This window comes from Podarcis filfolensis (assembly GCF_964270895.1).
Source record: "Podarcis filfolensis genome assembly, chromosome: 7".
In the NCBI taxonomy this organism is placed as follows: Eukaryota; Metazoa; Chordata; class Lepidosauria; order Squamata; family Lacertidae; genus Podarcis; species Podarcis filfolensis.
In genome coordinates, this window is record NC_139603.1 from 89,253,718 (window position 1) to 89,272,506 (window position 18,789).

The 18,789-nt window shown below is 43.7% G+C and overlaps 2 protein-coding genes across 2 annotated transcripts in view; both read right to left on the bottom strand.

Annotated features, from left to right (window-relative positions):
• The window catches only part of LOC310766099 (transketolase-like protein 2), a 31,504-nt gene extending 30,847 nt beyond the window's left edge, over positions 1 to 657 (bottom strand). Inside the window, exon 1 of the mRNA XM_083622054.1 lies at positions 553 to 657. The gene's annotated coding sequence lies outside the window, so the exon portion shown is untranslated. The remainder of the gene's footprint in view (positions 1 to 552) is intronic.
• A 3,380-nt stretch (positions 658 to 4,037) lies between these two features.
• On the bottom strand, positions 4,038 to 18,279 carry SNRNP48 (small nuclear ribonucleoprotein U11/U12 subunit 48). The gene is made up of 10 exons (XM_083622237.1): positions 18,209 to 18,279; positions 16,453 to 16,597; positions 13,819 to 13,932; positions 12,413 to 12,473; positions 11,571 to 11,636; positions 10,607 to 10,795; positions 9,505 to 9,626; positions 8,899 to 9,011; positions 6,439 to 6,603; positions 4,038 to 4,310 (listed from the first exon to the last, which is right to left on the bottom strand). Exons 2-10 carry the CDS (start codon positions 16,591 to 16,593, stop codon positions 4,271 to 4,273), a joined length of 1,011 nt encoding a protein of 336 aa, XP_083478363.1. The 5' UTR covers positions 16,594 to 16,597; positions 18,209 to 18,279; the 3' UTR covers positions 4,038 to 4,270.
• Between the last annotated feature and the right edge of the window lie 510 nt (positions 18,280 to 18,789).

Consider the following 18,789-nt stretch of genomic DNA (forward strand, 5'->3'; position numbering starts at 1 on the left):
AGCCGCCCTGAGCCTGGTCTTGACTGGGGAGGGTGGGATATAAATAAAATTTATTAGTATTTATTATTAGAGCAGGAAAAAACAAGTTTGCTCCATCTTCCATGGGACAGCCCTTAAGATATTTGAAAGGTATTTATTGAAGTTTTACAAAAACATAAGTTTACAAAATGAAAAAAGGTCAAAAGATACAAAAAAAAAGAACATAGAAAAATACATGAAAAAGAAAAAAAGGAATAAAAATACAAAAGACAAAAAACTAAAAAAGAATTAAAAACAAATCCGTTTTTTGTAACTTTGAACTCATTAACTTATTTGAAGATGGCTCTCGTATCTCCTCTCAGTCTCCTTGGCTGGGGAGGGCGGGGTATAAATTTTTTATTATTATTAATTATTATTATTATTATTATTATTTGCAATGCACCAGATCTGCAATGCCCGAGGCTGCCCCCCTCCCAGCTCTGCACCCTCCAGAAAATTTGCTCCACCACCTGGGATTAAATCCCCATTTTTATTTTTTGCAAAAAAGAGAGAAAAAGACCCCCTCCTGCTCACCTGGGCGCAGCTGCCCTCCAAGCACGTTTCTCCAGCTCAGGAGGCGAGTGGCGCAGGCGCAGGAAGCGGGGCGGGCTGCTCACCACCGAGTTCCAAGGCGCAGACAAGCCGGAGGCGGGACTTCCGGGCTGACTTTGAAGCCACTTCCTCCCCTCTTGCCCACAGGGCGGAAGCGGGCACCAGATCTCCCAGGGAATAGCAGTAGATAGCCAAGATTCATTCATTCATTTATTTTGTCATAAAATTTAATACACTGCTTGAGTCTGAGTTTCCACAGCCTGCACTCATCTGTACAGTGTAGGCTAGATGATATAATCATATTGGGTTTTTTTTTGTTTTTATTGTCTATTATTATATTTATTTTATTGTCTATTTCGTGTTGTGATTTTATCCTGTAAACCGCCCTAAGACCTGCAGTTGACGGCAGCATACAAATCTAATAAATAACAACAACAACAGTAATAGTGTATAAGCAATGAGCAGTGCTATGTACTGAAATAAATAAATTAAGGTCTTATGTATATAATAAAGGTTCATAAATGTACCAAGCAAACACGTACATAGATATATAGGCCACATGTCTGAAGCTGCACAGCAGAGCAGCCATGGAGCCATTTTGACTCCCAGGCTGACCAGGTGTTTTCTCTGCAAGGTCCAATGGAAGAGCCACCCCATTGTTTTTTCCTTCACAAATCCTGTCTTAAAGGGTATGTCTGTGTTTGAATAGGATGAGCCTGTTACCTGGCTCAGGAACTGAGTATTTATCATTACAGAAGACTGGCCAGGCTTCCCAGGGTATCCAATCAAGTAAGCATTAACAGGTAACCTGCCAGACAGGAGGTAAACAACGCACTCAGATTTCTGCTGTAGACCGCCTTTTCTGAGATGTAGATATGATGTATCTGGAGGGTGGTCTTGAGCTACACTCCTTCTGTGATGTATGTATGTTTCTGGGGGTGGTCTTGGACTCCAGGGCAGGGAATTTAAAATTTCTATAAAAGGGCAGGCACACCTTTGTTCTGGGTCCTCCTCCTTTTCCGTGTGTGAGGGAAGCACCCTGTTGCAACAGTTCAATAAAGACCAGGCTTACAAGCTGCTTTGCTTCTCAATATTCTCTGGATGGCCTCTGTTATTTTCCCCGACTGATGGAGAACCTGCAAAGGGCTCGTGTCCCCCATAAGGGAATAAGGGAAGATTTTCATTTATTACAGTACGATAACAGGTTTACAGAAAGATGATCCACTTTTCTTTTTGGAACAACTCACTTTGTAAAACCATTCACAATATTTTCTTTTGTTTGAAACCTGATTTGTACATTTGATTTTTTTAAAAAATTAAAAATATACTCTTATTATTTTATAGAATAAATAAATGCCCAACTATACAAGCAGGAATTAAAGTAGAGGTGCAGATGCCTCCCTTTGAGAACGCTTAGAAGAGCTTATATGAAGCTGAAGACCTGCATAATTTTAGAACAGGGATCCGCAGCAGCAAAAGCAAGGAAAACTCATTTCTTGGGGCAATGTAACACATGTTGAGCTCCTGTTTTTTGGAACTCATTGTACTATATCACCTGATATTAGACACAGACCCACCGTGTTAATTTTTACACATGTACTTCCACAGAGGAAAGTAAAAAAGGTAAAGGATCCCTGAACTGTTAAGTCCAGTCAGATGCGACTATGGGGTTGTGACGCTCATCTCGCTTTCAGGCCGAGGGAGCCGGCATTTGTCCACAGACAGTTTTCTGGGTCATGTGGCCAGCAGGACTAAACCGCTTCTGGCGCAACGGGACACCATGACAGAAACCAGAGCAGCACACGGAAACACCGTTTACCCTCCCGTCGCAGCAGTACCTATTTATCTACTTGCGCTGGTGTGCTTTTGAACTGCTAGGTTGGCAAAAGCTGGGACAGAGCAACAGGAGCTCACCCCCATTACGCGTATTCAAACCGCTGACTTTCTGATTGGCAAGCCCAAGAGCCTCAGTGGTTTAGACCACAGCGCCACCTGCATCCCACTTCCACAGAGTAATGTGCCTTAACTCATGCCAGCTATCACAGGCAAACAGCACAAGGCAGGATGTCTGTCTGAAACATGCATGATATTGAACCGATGGATTCAGGTTACAAGAAATGAGATTCTGACTCGACAGGAAGAACTTTCTGAGGGCAAGAGCTGAGGGTAAGAACAGTGGAACGGACTCCCTTAGGACTCTCCATCCTTGGAGATTTCTAAGAAGTTGGATAGCCATCTGTCGTGTATTATTAACTGAGATTCCTGCATCACTAGATGACCCTCAATGGCCTTTCCAACTCTATGATTCTCTAATTATCACTACAGTTGTACCTTAGAAGTCGAGTGGAATCTGTTCCGGAAGTCCGTTCGACTTCCAAAATGTTCAAAAACCAAAACGCGGCTTCTGATTGGCTGCATGAAGCTCCTGCAGCCAATCAGAAGCTGCGGAAGCCCCATCAGACGTTTGGCTTCCAAAAAAAGTTCACAAACCAGAACAGTCACTTCCGGGTTTGCGGAGTTTGGGAGCCAAAACATTCAAGAACTAAGCTGTTTGAAAACCAAGGTACGACTGTATTTCAGTTTGAAGTGAGATTACTAGCTAATTTGAGAGCACCAATCACACCATTTTCATCCATCTCTAGAAGCTGACTCAATGAGTTATGTGTCACCTTCAGCTCATGACCTTTACCTTTATCTGCAGAACAATAAAAGGAATTGCAGGTGTTGGTGCTAATTTCTACTATTAACACCATTCTGTCTACAACCATACGTGAAATAAGTAAAATAACCAAGCAAGTATCACCCCAGAATTGGCCTTACTAAACATCTTCCAAGACAATAATGCCCATTTACACCACAAAGAACTCATAACCCACCTACTTTCAGCAGCCAGAAGCATCATAGCCAGACCCTGGAGAGACTTGTCAGGAGTAAACATGGACCAATGGTACCAAATAGTATGGGAAACAGCCCTACTAGAAAAATTAACCAATAAACTGAAACTGACACAGGGACAAATAGAAGAAGACGCCTTCACCCCGGTATGGCTCCTCTTTATCACATACACAGCCCAACAAGACGACGACAAAAACCCACCAACAGCATACAAATCAATATGGCTCACCTGATCCAAAACACCCACCCGCCCCACTCACACACGAAAACAAAGACCACCACAGCCAACCACAAACGAACAACCACACCCTAGGCCAACCCCAACCTCTCTCACCACCCACCAAAGGAACACAAGTGAACAGCAAAGAACCTGCACAAGCAACGCCGACACAAAACCCCACATATATTAAGTAAAATAGAAACATCACCACCCAACCCCACTAATCTTTCCCCCCCTCCACCTCTTCCCCCCTTTTCTTCCTAATGTCTCAACAAATGAAACTGATTTGTAAAAATGTTACATGGGGGGGGGGGAATACGAGAGAGAGAGACATTGCACACACTTTTGTAAATCAAGAAAATCTTTAATAAAAGAAATAAAAATAAAATAAACACCATTCTGTCTGACCAAACAGTGAACTTTGCATCTCGCTCTCATTATTCCTCATTTTTGGATAGCATTTATTAATGGATGGAACAGTGGACAGAGCACAGCCTAGTTGTCTGCTGCAGAGCTATGGGGACGAAACTGGCACAGCTTGACTTCTATAATTGGCATTGCCGACAGACTTTTAATTCACGGGTTTCATTTTTTCCTTTTGTGACTGCGATGCTTGCCTTCATGTCTGAAAGAAAACGAAACACATCATTATGTAAATCTTCAGCACTCCCGATACAAAGCGACCCAAATCCCTCAAAAATCTGCCCAAATTTTCCATGAAGACTGTGGCTCAACCTTTCTATCCTCATCCCCATTGAGATGAAGCTCAGATACATAGCACTGCCTTCACTTCCATTCCTTGTTACTCTTGCATCACACAAACTTCACCCAACAACTGTAAATATTCTGTTAGTAAGATATTTTAGGTATGGGTCTTCCCTTTTTGGCTATTCTTAGGCCAAGCTAGATATCACATAGAAAATCCATTTTAACCCAACTGCAGAAATTTGAACTTGCTTTCGGGTGCATGGAGGTAAGTTTTAAACTCTTTGCCACCTATGCCATTTAGAAAATCGCTCCCAATTCCTACACAAATTGCTGTTTGAACCTTAGAGAGAGAGAGAATATGGTATTTTTCTCTTATAGGGCAAACTCGCTTTGAATTATTTTTTAATGTTGTTTTTCTTGTTGCAACCTGCCCTGGAACTTTGGGGTGAAAGTCAGGTAATAAATAAATTAACAACAACAACTTACCACTGGAGCACGGTGTATGAAATTTTGAGACACACACACAAGATAGGTACACGTATTTGAAAGGTAAAGGTAAAGGGACCCCTGACCATTAGGTCCAGTCGTGGCCAACTCTGGGGTTGTGGCTCTCATCTCGCTTTATCGGCCAAGGGAGCTGGGGTACAGCTTCCGGGTCATGTGGCCAGCATGACTAAGCCGCTTCTGGCGAACCAGAGCAGCGCACGGAAACGCCGTTTACCTTCCCGCCGGAGCGGTACCTATTTATCTACTTGCACTTTGACGTGCTTTCGAACTGCTAGGTGGGCAGGAGCTGGGACTGAGCAACGGGAGCTCACCCCGTCGCGGGGATTCGAACCGCCGACCTTCTGATCGGCAAGTCCTAGGCTCTGTGGTTTAACCCACAGCGCCACCCGCATCCCTTACACGTATTTAGGATAGTGCAATAAAGTGCATAACCCTTAGCCCTTGAAGAGCTGTGCAGATGTTACAGACAAGTCTAGGATGGGTAAAATAGAGTATCTGAACGAACGAAACACCAGCTGTCGGGCGAAACTGTTGGGTTAGGTCTGAACTGGGAATTTAAGCAGTGCTTAAGCAATAGACGGTGTGACAGGTAACTCACATCTTATGCTTATTTTAGATATGCAATCTCAGCTTTGTGTGGATGGAATGAATGAATGAATGAATGAAGAGTGGAGAAAACCCACTCTCCATTTATTTATGTCCCCCTGCAATTGCAAACTTACCCAGCTTTGGGAAGATGGTGCAAGAGCTCTAACAGCCTCCCAAAGCCCTCGCACCTTTCCCGAAATCGGGTAAGCAGATCTCCACCTTGCAAGGATGGGGGGCCAGATCCAGGAGTTCCTGGCTTCATGAGTTTTTGCATTTACGTGTGGATCCCAGGAACCAATCCCTCATGTGAGATAATAACAATAATAATAATATTTTTTTATTTATACCCTGCCCTTCCCGGTTCAAAAACCAGGCTCAGGGCGGCTAACAACAAATTTAAAACACTTAATTATAAAAGCAGCATAAAATGCAGTATAAAAACATGAATAACAATAAAATTCAAAGTTCAGAAATCAATTAGATAATCCCCAGGGCTAGCTGGTTGAATTGGTCCTACTTGGGCCAGCGAGGAGACCAGGGGAGAATTAGCTGTGGGGTCTCAGAGCAGGCGATCTTCATAAAAGGGGAGGGGGAGGGAAGAGAAGGGAAATAAAAGTCAGGCTGAATTCAAATTAAAGGCCAGGCGGAATAGTTCTGTCTTACAGGCCCGACGGAAGGAGGTTAAATCCTGCATGGCCCTGGTCTCCTGGGACAGAGCATTCCACCAGGTCAGAGCCACCACTGAGAAGGCCCTGGCCCTGGGGGAGGATAGTCTGACTTCCTTAGGGCACGGAAACCTCTGAACTATGCTTATTCATGGACCTTAAGGTCCTCCACGGGTTGCATGTATTTGCAAGCCACTCTGTGGCACGTTCTGCTGAACCTTGATATGATGTTTGATGAATACGGTGCCAATCACTGGAATTCAAGAGACCAAGGGAAGTACTTGCCTCGCTTTTTTCCTTCGGGACTCCTTGCCCCTCTCTCTTCCCCGACTCCTTTTCCGTTTGCCTGGACTTCGGCTGGAATTCCTCTTATGGCGAGAAGAATCAGCATCCTTTGAACTTTCACTAGACTGTCTTGAGTCAGCGGAGGTAGACCTTCGCTCTTCTTTTCTAATAAAGAGCGTGGGTGCATAATTGCTTTATTAGAGTACAGATCATTTAATTTAGGGGAAATAAACTGCTGTGTCTGCTTTTGTATGGTCAGCAAGTCAGTAATTAATAATCTGGAAAAGATGCTGACTTGGTTAACAATCACGTCTGCAAAATACTGCAGCCTTGTCTTCCTCTGAAAAAATTGCAAAACACCTCCTTACAACAGGAGAGAGATTTTTTCCCTAACACAACATATGAGCCCCAAACCATTATCACCAGCATGGTATTTTTCCTCACATCACAATGGGGGATTTAGGGGGAAGAGGAGGAGAACATTTTTGCTACACAATCTTGTGTTTGCCACTTGCTGTGGAAGAGAGGAAAGTTGTAAATAAGATTGTGCAAGGCAGCCCTAGAGAATTTAGCGTTTAAGGAGAAATGGGGGAGAAATCAGCTAAGGGATTCATGAAACGGTGGGGCATTAGTGCACAAAGAAGGGGCATAGAATCATAGAATCATAGAGTTGGAAGAGACCACAAGGGCCATCGAATCCAACCCCCTGCCAAGCAGGAAACACCATCAGAGCACTCCTGACATATGGTTGTCAAGCCTCTGCTTAAAGACCTCCAAGAAGGAGACTCCACCACACTCCTTGGCAGCAAATTCCACTGTCGAACAGCTCTTACTGTCAGGAAGTTCTTCCTAATGTTTAGGTGGAATCTTCTTTCTTGTAGTTTGGATCCATTGCTCCGTGTCCGCTTCTCTGGAGCAGCAGAAAACAACCTTTCTCCCTCCTCTATGTGACATCCTTTTATATATTTGAACATGGCTATCATATCACCCCTTAACCTCCTCTTCTCCAGGCTAAACATGCCCAGCTCCCTTAGCCGTTCCTCATAAGGCATAGGGCAGCACAGCTGGTTTCTGGAAGACTCCTAAAGGTCCCTGAACTCCTAGAGATAGATTCACAGAACTGTAGAGTTGGAAGGGACACTGAGAATCACCTTGCGCAGGGGTCAGCAACCTAAGGCCCATGGGCCACAAGCGGCCCAGGGGGGTCGTTTAACCGGTCCCTGGACCCCCGCCACCCGCTGGGTGGGTTGGCTCCCGTGCGCCGCACTAAACCGGTGTGGAGCAGAGCGGGGACCGCCTTCTGCGATGCTGGCCAGCTTCCCATTGGCTGCAGGAAGCTCCTGCAGCCAATAGGAAGCTGCGCATGCCTCCTCCGCGCCGGAAATAGCATTTGCGTATGCACACGCACACACTGGCCCATGTGGCATCTGCGGGACCATGAACCGGCCCAAGCCACAAAAACCTTGCCGACCCCTGATCTTGCACAACCCCCAACAATGCAGGAATTACAGCTAAAGTATTCCTGAGGGATGGCCACCCAACCTCTGTTTAAAAAGCTCTGAGGGAAAGTGTTCCACCTTCTGAGTGTTAGAATTCCTGCTCCATGACTGCAGTCATGGGATTTTTGTCTATCACATGACGGTATATGTTTTGACTCCACAGAGTGGAGTTCCACCTAAACATTAGGAAGAACTTCCTGACAGTAAGAACAGTGGAATTTGCTGCCAAGGAGTGTGGTGGAGTCTCCTTCTTTGGAGGTCTTTAAGCAGAGGCTTGACAACCATATGTCAGGAGTGCTCTGATGGTGTTTCCTGCTTGGCAGGGGGTTGGACTCGATGGCCCTTGTGGTCTCTTCCAACTCTATGATTCTATGATTCTATGATTCTATGATTCTAAGTGACGGAGACAGGATGTTTGTGTTACTGTGTTCTGTGAAGTGGGACTATTGTCCTTTGTTCTTTTCCTCTTTGCTGTCTGATGCTAGAGAGAGAGGGAGCCATGTTGCAGTGCTCCATGTGTGTTTATATGTAAATAAAGTAGATTAGCCAAAATGCTGAGTTGCCGAAGTCTGTTACGCAGCTGCGCAAACTCTGCGGGTCCCTAAATGTGCCAATGTCTGTGGGCATCGGTCGCTGTGATGTTCGGGCTGAAGAAAGCTTCTGAAGCTCCCAAACGATCGACCAGGAGGGAGGGAACACGCCAGTCGGGCATGTGTCTCTGCCAGAGTCCTACTCGAGTGTAGGCTGAGCTCCTGACACTGAGGGGGTCAAACAGCTCTTAGTGTCAGAAAGTTCTTTTTCAGGTTAATTGGAATCTCCTTCCGTGTAATTTGACTCCCTTCCAGCTCGTACAATTCCTGTATTCCAGAGTTGACCTGGCAAAGCTGCAATCCTAAAACCATTTGCATCAGTTCACAAGGTGCAAGTGTCCCCGCGAGTGTTTTGTAGCGACGGTTCTTACCTCCCTGCAGACTTAGAGGAGTTTTCGTCTTCGCAAGATTCTGCGTTCCTGTTCTCCTCCTGCCAGTGAGCGGCAAGCTCCTCCATGTGCACGCCAATCACATCCCTGATCACCTGGGCAGGGACCACAGACAGGAGTGGAAATCAGGCAAACGGTGAAATCTCAGCTGGGCAGGAGAGCTTGCCAAACAGTAAGGTGATCGGACGCTTCCTTAAAATGCACATTTATAAGGCAGCTCAGCCTAAAACACTGGGTATACTAGAAATCATAAACCACTTGAGTTTAATAAATAAAAAATTATTTTTTATACCCCGCCCATCTGGCTGAGCTTCCCCAGCCACTGTGGGCGGCTTCCAACCAAATATTAAAGTACAGTAATATATCAAACATTAAAAGCTTCCCCAAACAGGGCTGCCTTCAAATGTCTTCTAAAAGTTTAGTAGTTGTTCTCTTTGACATCTGGTGGGAGGGCGTTCCACAGGGCGGGCGCCACCACCGAGAAGGCCTTCTGCCTGGTTCCCTGTAACTTGGATGTTTTGTGCCAACTGAGAAGTGTTTTGATTCCTGCAAGGATACCCACCGTCTCCCCATCTCCCCGGAACTCACCTCTGTGTAGGATTTCTTGGTAATGTGGACATTCTTCGCTCTGTAGGACTGCCGTCGTCTTTTATAATCCCGCATCTCCGCGAGAATTTCAAGGTGGGATTTTGGACCTTTCTGGCCGTCATCTGAAGTCAAAAGAAGAAGAGGTTATTTTATTGCATTAGAAACATCAGCTTCAATTCACAGATGGTGTACAATATCTATGGAGGTAACGCTCCGATTTGCGAAGGCAAACCTCGCACCAGACATGCAACAGTATGTCAAGGAGTGTTGCACCAGCTTTCCCTGACCTTTTGCCCCCTTGGCTAGAAAACAGGGTTTCCCCCCTGACCTTTTGTCCTCTCACAATTTTTTTAAAAATATTTTTTTTTAATTTTAATTTATGACAAATATAACATATAATACACACAAAAGAAAGCACATTACAATACTAAAAGAAAATAAAAATATAAATATAAACACTTATTACTTCTAGAACCCATTTTAACTTTCATTGTTATCTGACTTCCTCAAATCCCCTCTAACTGAATTTCATTCTATCACCTTGTAACAGTTTTCCAAAATCCCCTTTCTAATAAAATTAACTCCTTCAATTTACTATCTTCTTCTCTTTTCAATTTGTTTGTTAGACATATCGCTTGGCTGGAGCATGACGGGGGACGCAGACGTAATCGAGTATTGGGGGGAACATCTCAGGGAAACACCTGCTAACACGTGTATTTGCTCATGCTGGAAATGTGCTTAGATGGGAATACATTAAGTTCAGGGCGGTTTCACTACTGTTTCCAATTTTTGACTTCTGCTAATAAAAGGAGCCGCGGCAGAGCTAGCTGGCAGCTTGCTTGGAGAATGCTTGCCGGCGTGCTTTTGCACAGCTCACCTGCATCCAGCCTCCTGTCATCTCCGTTATTCCTACAAATATCACTGGGGGAAATGGAAGAAAATACAACTTCAAAAAGACCAAGATAAGGTAAACGACTCGACTGTAGCCGGAGAGATCTAATTCAAGCAGGGGGGTGCCTGAGCAAAAGCGTACCAAATCCGACCCCACTTTTGCGACTTTCAAATGTCACACAGAGTACAGCTGTAACGGTCTCCCCCTGACCTTGGTTGACTTTTGCTGCCAGGTCTACGAAGAGATCGCTGTCGTTTTCGGCCAGCTGGGATCTCGACCTCTGCTTCTTCGTTTCCGCGAGGACGTAATCGTAAATGGCCAGGCGGTCGGCTTGGGTCAGGTCGCAGACGTAGCGCTTGTGGTTCTGTGGGACTTCGACGGGCAGGAAGGAATAGGTACCTGGAGCATTCAAAACAGACACATGATCTAAAGCGGAGGGCTGTGAAGAAGACACGGAACTCGTGACACAAGAATCAATGTACTGTACTATAAAATAAGACAGTACTGTAGATGATTAAAATTAAAATTAATTTTCTTACTTACTTGCTCTGATGGGAGTCATTGTTTGGATGGGGGGGCTTTTATCCATTTCCACAGTCACACAATCAATCTACCTGTAGCTGAACTGGGTTCCACACAGTCACAAAAACAAATCAACCAAAAAAGCTCCCAAAACAAAAACGCAAAATAAAGAGCGAAAACGAAAGCGCCAAACTTAATCCGTTCCGGAAGTCCCTTTGACTTCCAAAATGTTAAAAACGAAGGCGCAGCTTCAGATTGGTGCAGGCGCCCAGAAATAATAGCCGACAGCCGCATTGGATGTTCGGCTTCTGTAAAACGTTTGAAAACCGGAACACCTCCGGGTTTTTGACGTTTGGGAACCAAGGCGTTTGAGAACCAAGGTACCACTGTATGTACATTTAGCAGAACTAATAATGCTGGATGGTTCAGAGTCTGGCTCGCTTCCATAGATCAGGCTGCATGTCAGCCAAAAGGGAAGGTTTATATAAGGAATGACTGAGCCTCAAGAATGTAAGTGTTTTCAGGGCATTTCAAGAAATGGGAGAAAAAACGGGAAAGCCAGAAATCGCTGTATAAAAACATTCTCCTGCATACAAGCAGACAAGACTCAAAAGGAACCAAGAATGATTGTCACTTCCAAATCCCTACTTACCTGAACCATAACTTCCACTCTCTTTAGCAATGGCTTGTTTAATGATGTCAAATTGCAGATTCTTGTCTGTAGCAAAATAGAGGAGGACATATAAGAATGCTAACTATATTTAGGACACTTGGAAGTCTAAAGACAGACGATTCAATCTGTAATACCCAATATACATTAAGCAGCACCTGACATGGTTTTAAAAGCCATTCACATTCAGAGATCAGAAATTTTAATTATGCAACATATAAAAAAAGATTTCCTAGACACACGTGGCCCTGTTTCCATATGGATATCTTTAATAGTCTTTAATATTTAATATACATTTTAATGTATTTTTAATCTTTGTTGGAAGCCGCCCAGAGTGGCTGGGGAAACCCAGCCAGATGGGCGGGGTGTGAATAATAATTTTTATTTTTATTTTTATTTTTCTAGGCTCCTTGGACTAAATGATCACAAAATCAGTGAACAACATAGCACCCAAATTTCAGATAAGCTATTTATCTTATTTATAAAAATAGTAGTTTTTATAAATGTGACTCCTAGCCACAGAGGTCATTTGGGCTTCTAAGGACACAGATGTATCCAGGAGAACCACCAAGCTATGTACCTGCCCTTTCAGAGGGAGCGCAACCTATTCAAAACAAGGAAATAGGCCTATCTTTCAAGCACAGAGATCACCTACTCAATTTCCGAGGATTCAAACTCAGTTTATTGGCCCTCATTCAGTCCACAGCTGCACTGACACACTGGCCCAGAGCTTGATTATTCTGCTAACATACAATAAGAACCTCAGCATGCCATGTCGGCTGTGCAATATTTTACTTTATCTTCACTGCCACATTCGCACTCACCCATCTGCACGCGAGGGATCTTTGCTTTCTCTAAGAAAAAAGTGGAATCGTACATTTCAGCCTGCAAGATAAAAGGCAAATGAAAGATGAAGCCATTCAGTAATCAATGATTGTTACCAGTGGATATTCTGTTCCACTCTCGGCTACAGAAGTGGAACAGAACTTAACACTCTCCCCAATGTGGCTAATCCAGTCCTCCTCATTTGTACACCTCTTTATAGGAGTCAACGAAGTCACTTAGAAGCAGGGTGGATTTAAAACATGCGGTGTAAGGTCACTCAGATAGGCTTCTTAATAATAATAACAATAATTATTATTATTATTAATCATTTATACCCCGCCCATCTGGCTGAGTTTCCCCAGCCACTCTGGGTGGCTCCCAATCGAGTGTTAAATACAATACAGCATTAAATATTAAAAACTTCCCTGTGCAGGGCTGCCTTCAGATGTCTTCTAAAAGTCAGATGGTGGTTTATTTCCTTGACATCTGATGGGAGGGCGTTCCACAGGGCAGGAGCCACCACCGAGAAGGCCCTCTGCCTGGTTTCCTGTAACTTTGCTTCTCGTAGGAAGGGAACCGGCAGAAGGCCCTCAGTGCTGGACCTCAGTGTCCGGGCAGAACGATGGGGGTGGAGACGCTCCTTCAGGTATACTGGGTCAAGGCTGTTTAGGGCTTTATGGACAATCTTGGTGTTAACACCAAAAGCACCTCCTAAATCCTAATGCTTGTGCTGATTTGAAAGTTCTTGGCTCTAGTAGAAACATTAATACAGTCATACCTCATGTTACTTTTGCTTCATGTTACGTTCTTCCAGGTTACGACCGGGAAGTACCGGAAAGGGTTACTTCTGGGCTTCACCGCTCACGCATGTGCAAAAGCGCAAAATGACATCAAGCGCATGCGCAGAAGTGGCGTATCGCAACCCGCGCATGCAGACGCGCTGCTGCAGGTTGCGCTCTTTTCATGTTGCAAACGGGCCTCTGGAACGGATCCCGTTCACAACCAGAGGTACCACTGTACATTAATAAATACTAACACATTACTTAAACTATGCCATTTATTATGCTGAACCTAAGTTGCACATTTCCCACCATGCGTTTTTCTTCATCCTTCAATTCAATGTTTGAAGAAAGCAGGTTCGTCAAGAAACGAGACCAAAATAAAGGCAGAGTTTGTATAACATTCAGATTCAGTTCCAAACGGAGCTTAAATTTTAATCGTCTCATGCAAGTTTTTAAAAACTCGGTTTTCTTTCATCCTATTCTGAAGAACACACCCTGGGTGCCAACTTCCGAAGTTTGAAAAATAGGAAGCGACTATTGTTTTTGAGAAAAACTAAGGTGTTTCCCTCCCGTTCCAGAATATGAATAATCTCCACAAAAAAGAGACTAGCAAAGAGTATTACCTCCTCCTCTTTAGAATAATCCAGTTTTCTCAGCCTACAGGACACCATATGCTTCTCCAGGGAAGATTTGGGCATTTGGTGGTTAGGATCATACGGGCAAGAAACTCGCTCACACTGCGGGGGGAAACAAAACATTTTATACGTGAAACTCAGTGGCAAGACTCCTTCAGGAAAGCAGACAAATTTCATAGTGGAACAGGAATTCAAAAAACATTTCCCTATCTCCTCTCTCAATATTAAAACTATCAGACAATTTAATGTCACCAATTAGCTTCAAGATAGCAACCCAAGAGCCTCTGGTAAGATAAAAACACTCAGATCTGGAGCTGTGAGAAAACTAAAAAAAAATATCTGGGGATGTGTCCACGATGAGTTAAAAAAGATGTTTAAATTATCCATTGAAAAGAAGCCAGAAGCGTATCTGCTAGGGATTTTAGGAAAGGACATCCCACAAGATAAAAAAAAAGTTATTTTTATATGCCACAGCAGCAGCCAAATGAGTATTTGCTAGAATTTGGAAAGGAGACAGTATCGCCACAAAAAAAGATTGGATAAACAAGCTATGTGAATTCATAGACCTGGCTAAATTAACAGCAGCCATAAGACACCAGACAAATCAGAAACTCAGGTTGGAATGGCAGTGTTTTGAGGACTATATGAAAAAACACTGTTCCAGGGATAATATGTTGATATGCATAGACTAAGTATGTAAAGTTGATTTTAAGATACAACTGAAAAAATCAGTTTTGGATTGGAATGAATAATATGTAAGGGACGCAATGATAATAAGATTCTAATATATAAAGTAAGTCGAATTGAGGTGGAGGGAAGTCATACAGGTGTAACCTTAAGTTTATTTCTTTTTATTATTTCATGTCATAGCAAGTTTCTAGAGACTACAGTATGAGTCTTTGGAAAGTGTGTTTCTAAAGGAACTTTTGTTTGCATTATTAGGTTTGTTATGAATTTAAAAAATCATTTTAAGTTAGAGTTTAATAATTATTTCACTATTAATATACTTCTTCTAAATTGTATTTCACTATTAGTATACTTCTTAATTGTATTTCAGTTCAACAATTACTTTGATAAAATACATAATTTGTTATGTGCAAATGGCTTTAGATACCTATTAGGTCCACAAATTACCATATAACATAAATTCAACACAAAAAACAGCAACAATTTGTTGTTGGCAAAGGACAGCTGGACATAGAAAGGGCCCCATTACCTTCAGTCGCTTAGGCCCTCATCAAACCTAAATCCGGTCCTGATGACGAACTCTCCATGTGTCTGCTGGACTGCATAATCCAGAGGTCAGCAACCTAAGGCCCATGGGCCGGATGTGGCCCATGAGGGTCAATTAACTGGCCCATGAGCCGACCCCAAACCAAGCCACCTGCTCAGAGAGTCCCCATGCGCTGCGCTAAACTGGCGCAGCACAGAGCAGGGACTCTCTTCCACGGCTCTGGAAATCGCTTCTGCGCATGCCCAGATGCCGAAAAATGCATCTGCACATGTCCACGGCACCGAAAATTGCTTCTGCAAATGACCAGACACTGAAATTTGCTTCTACGCAGGCGCGATTTCCGGCATCTGGGCATCCGCAGAAGCAATTTCCGGCACCGCGGACATGCAGACGCGATTTCCAGCATTGCGCTGGGCTGGTCCAGCCCACGGAGGATCGCCACAGGAGTGATCTGGCCCATGCTGACCCCGGTATAACCTATCATCCATGACCACTGACTGGGGTGATGGGTTTTGGAGTCCAACAGTCTTTGGAGGGCAGCAGGTTCCCCATCCAATATGATACGATATGATAATCTTTATTGTCATTGTCCCATACAGAACAACGAAATTGAAAAATCTACATCAGACATTCAAAAACCAACAAGCCTGCTATCCCAGCTATCCCAACCTGGTTAGTCCCCTAAAAACTCTGATACCCCATAATTAAATACAATATACTCCCATAGAGACTACCTTAAAAAGGTAAAGGTAAAGGGACCCCTGACCTTTAGGTCCAGTTGTGGCTGACTCTGGGGTTGCGGCGCTCATCTCGCTTTACTGGCCGAGGGAGCCGGCGTACAGCTTCCGTGTCATGTGGCCAGCATGACTAAGCCGCTTCTGGCGAACCAGAGCAGCGCACGGAAACGCCGTTTGCCTACCCGCCAGAGCAGTACCTATTTATCTACTTGTACTTTGACGTGCTTTCAAACTGCTAGGTTGGCAGGAGCAGGGACAGAGCAACGGGAGCTCACCCCGTCACGGGGATTCGAACCGCTGACCTTCTGATCGGCAAGTTGTAGGCTCTGTGGTTTAACCCACAGCGCCACCCGCGTCCCTAAAAACTCTGATACCCCAGAATTAAATACAATATACTCCCCCAGAGACTACCTTACACTGTGTTTAAAACCAAAATCGCATTTGGGTAGAAACTGTTTCTCAAGCGGCTAGTTCTAGTCTTTATAATCCTGTATCTTCTTCCAGAAGGCAGAAGCTGAAAGAGATCATTTCCAGGGTGCGCACTATCCTGCGCTATCTCTGCAGCTTTCTTATGGCACCTGGAAGCATAGATCCCTACTGGGAAAGGGATAATGAACAGGCGCATGACCTTCCACTCTGTTGTAATCTTACCGGGTTTCCAAGCCACACAGCGAAGGGAAGAAGCATCTTCTTCTCAGGGTTCTCTGTGCCAGCAGCCATGCTCCGTAGGGGTAACCCGGGCTCAATTTGCTCCAAACTCAGGTGACTTTGTGATGACGCAATGCCATCCATGCTCCTGGCAAAAAAAAGGTCCCATTTTTATCATTCAATGGAGTTGAGCGAAGAGAGCAAAGAGCAAAAACGGTTTAGGCCCAAGATATCGGAAGGACCGTTGGCTTCCATGGGTGTCAACAGCACAGCGAAAGGCAGGAGAGTGGACATCTGACCGACTGTTAAATTAAAATAATAACAGCAATAATTACGATTCCCACCCACTCTTCATGCAAGTTCCCAGGACGGGTTGCAAACAATTTAAAACACGTTACAAACTCTGCAGTTTTAGAAGGGTATGTATTTAAACAAAGGAGTAAATTAAGTTAATTTGGAATATGCAGGGGGGGGGATTTAATTAAAGAACCGTAGAAAGAGGGGGAAGTAAGTTTCGAAATGTTAAAATGACTGTAAGATTATTGAAAGGTATAAAATTGAAAATCATAAACTAAAAAAATAAAACGTTACATTTTTAAAAAAATAACAACCCCACAATTACAAAAAAAAATAATAATACAAACACACAAACACAAAATCCAATAAAAAACAGCGACTGGTGAAAAGAAGTTCACACCGTTGCTTATATTAGATTTAGAAATTTTCAATCTTTCTGCATTAGAAGAGTTTAGGGAAGCTTTTAATGTTTAACAGACAATTATATTTTAATATTTTGTTGGAAGCCGCCCAGAGTGGCTGAGGATCCCAGCCAGATGGGCAGGGTATAAATAAATTATTATTATTATTATTATTATTATTATTATTATTATTAGATGGTTCCTGAACAGAGACTGTCGTTAAGAGGGCAGAATTGCTTGGCTGGAATGTGTCAATAATAATAATAATAATAATAATAATAATAATAATAATTTATTTATACCCCGCCCATCTGGCTGGGATCCTCAGCCACTCTGGGGATAGAGAGCCACTTTCAAATATCTCAAGGGCTGTGACATTGCAGAGGGAGCAAGCTTATTTTCTCCTGCTCTGGAGGTCAGGACTCGAACCCAAGACTTCGAGTCACAAGGAAGGAGCTTCCAGCCCAGGAAGAACTTTGTTATGTACTGAGTTGAATAGGATCCAAACTGCAGCAGTCTGATTGGTCCTAGACTAGGATCCAAAAGGCAGCAGTCTGATTGGTCCTAGAACAATAGGATCCAAAAGGCAGCAGTCTGATTGGTCCTAGAACAATGCAGCAGTATGATTGGTTGGCAGGAACCACCCAATCATGCTCCAGATAGAAGTGAATCCACCACCTGATTGGCTTACAGTAGAATTCCGGAATTAGCCAATCATGTGCAGCCCATTGTGTAAATAATGTATATAAAGCAGATACTTTGAGGGGTCTTTCATTCATTCCTCCTCACCACTATGAGCTGAATAAAGAGCATGAAATCACTTTGCGACTCTGAGTATATTTCAAACTTTTTGCTGCCAAGAGCTACTTGGCAGTGGCATGAAATTATATTATATTTTCTATTTAGGCGGTGGACTCTCCTTCCTTGGGGGCTTTTGGGCAGAGCTTGGGTGGCCCCCTGCCATGGAGACTTTAGCTGAGACCCCTGCCTTGCAGGGAGCTGGACTAGAGGACCTTTGGGGGTCCCTTTCCAGCTCTACCGCCCTCTGATCCCGGACCCACCTGGAGGCTCCTCTGCATGGCAGGAACAGGAAGCGGCCTGGGCTGACTGACCATGGAGTTCGGCGGGAGAGACGAGCCGTCCGGATGTCCGAGGGCGGGACTTCCTGGCCGGGCGGAAGTAGGATCTGCAGCCAGGAGTCGACATGGCTGGTGATTCAGCTGTGCGGCTGCAGTTGTGATTTTTATTAGAAATATCTATGTGTTTCAAATGTAATATACATAAAGGATTGCTGCTGCTGCTGCTGCTCGACAGAGAGGGCTCCTTTTTAAAATTTATTTTTTATCTATGTCATTTTCAATTGTTATTGAGATTAATGTCTTTTTAGTTTTTATGACATGTGGAAATTGTTTTCCATGTGGCTGTGTACCTTTTGATGTGTTTTATTTATTGTTTGTGACTTTTGTTATGTTGGTAATTATGTAAATCTTGTCATGTTGTGAGCCACCTTGCGCATTGTTTTAACTATGGAAAGGTGGCAAATAAAATTATATATATATAATTCAGTGTGTGTATATATTTGCATCATGTATGAATACATGTATTCATGTTTAATTGCTTTTTTAATAAGGTTTTTTTCTTG

Excerpts from the sequence above, each read along its gene's own strand:
- SNRNP48 (XM_083622237.1), bottom strand. The coding sequence starts at position 16,593 with ATGGATGGCATTGCGTCATCACAAAGTCACCTGAGTTTGGAGCAAATT. Across the intron at positions 9,627-10,606 it reads GGCAGCAAAAGTCAACCAAG|ATGACGGCCAGAAAGGTCCA; the intron begins GTCAGGGGGAGA and ends TTTTGACTTCAG. Across the intron at positions 4,311-6,438 it reads TCCCGAAGGAAAAAAGCGAG|ACATGAAGGCAAGCATCGCA; the intron begins GCAAGTACTTCC and ends GTTTTCTTTCAG.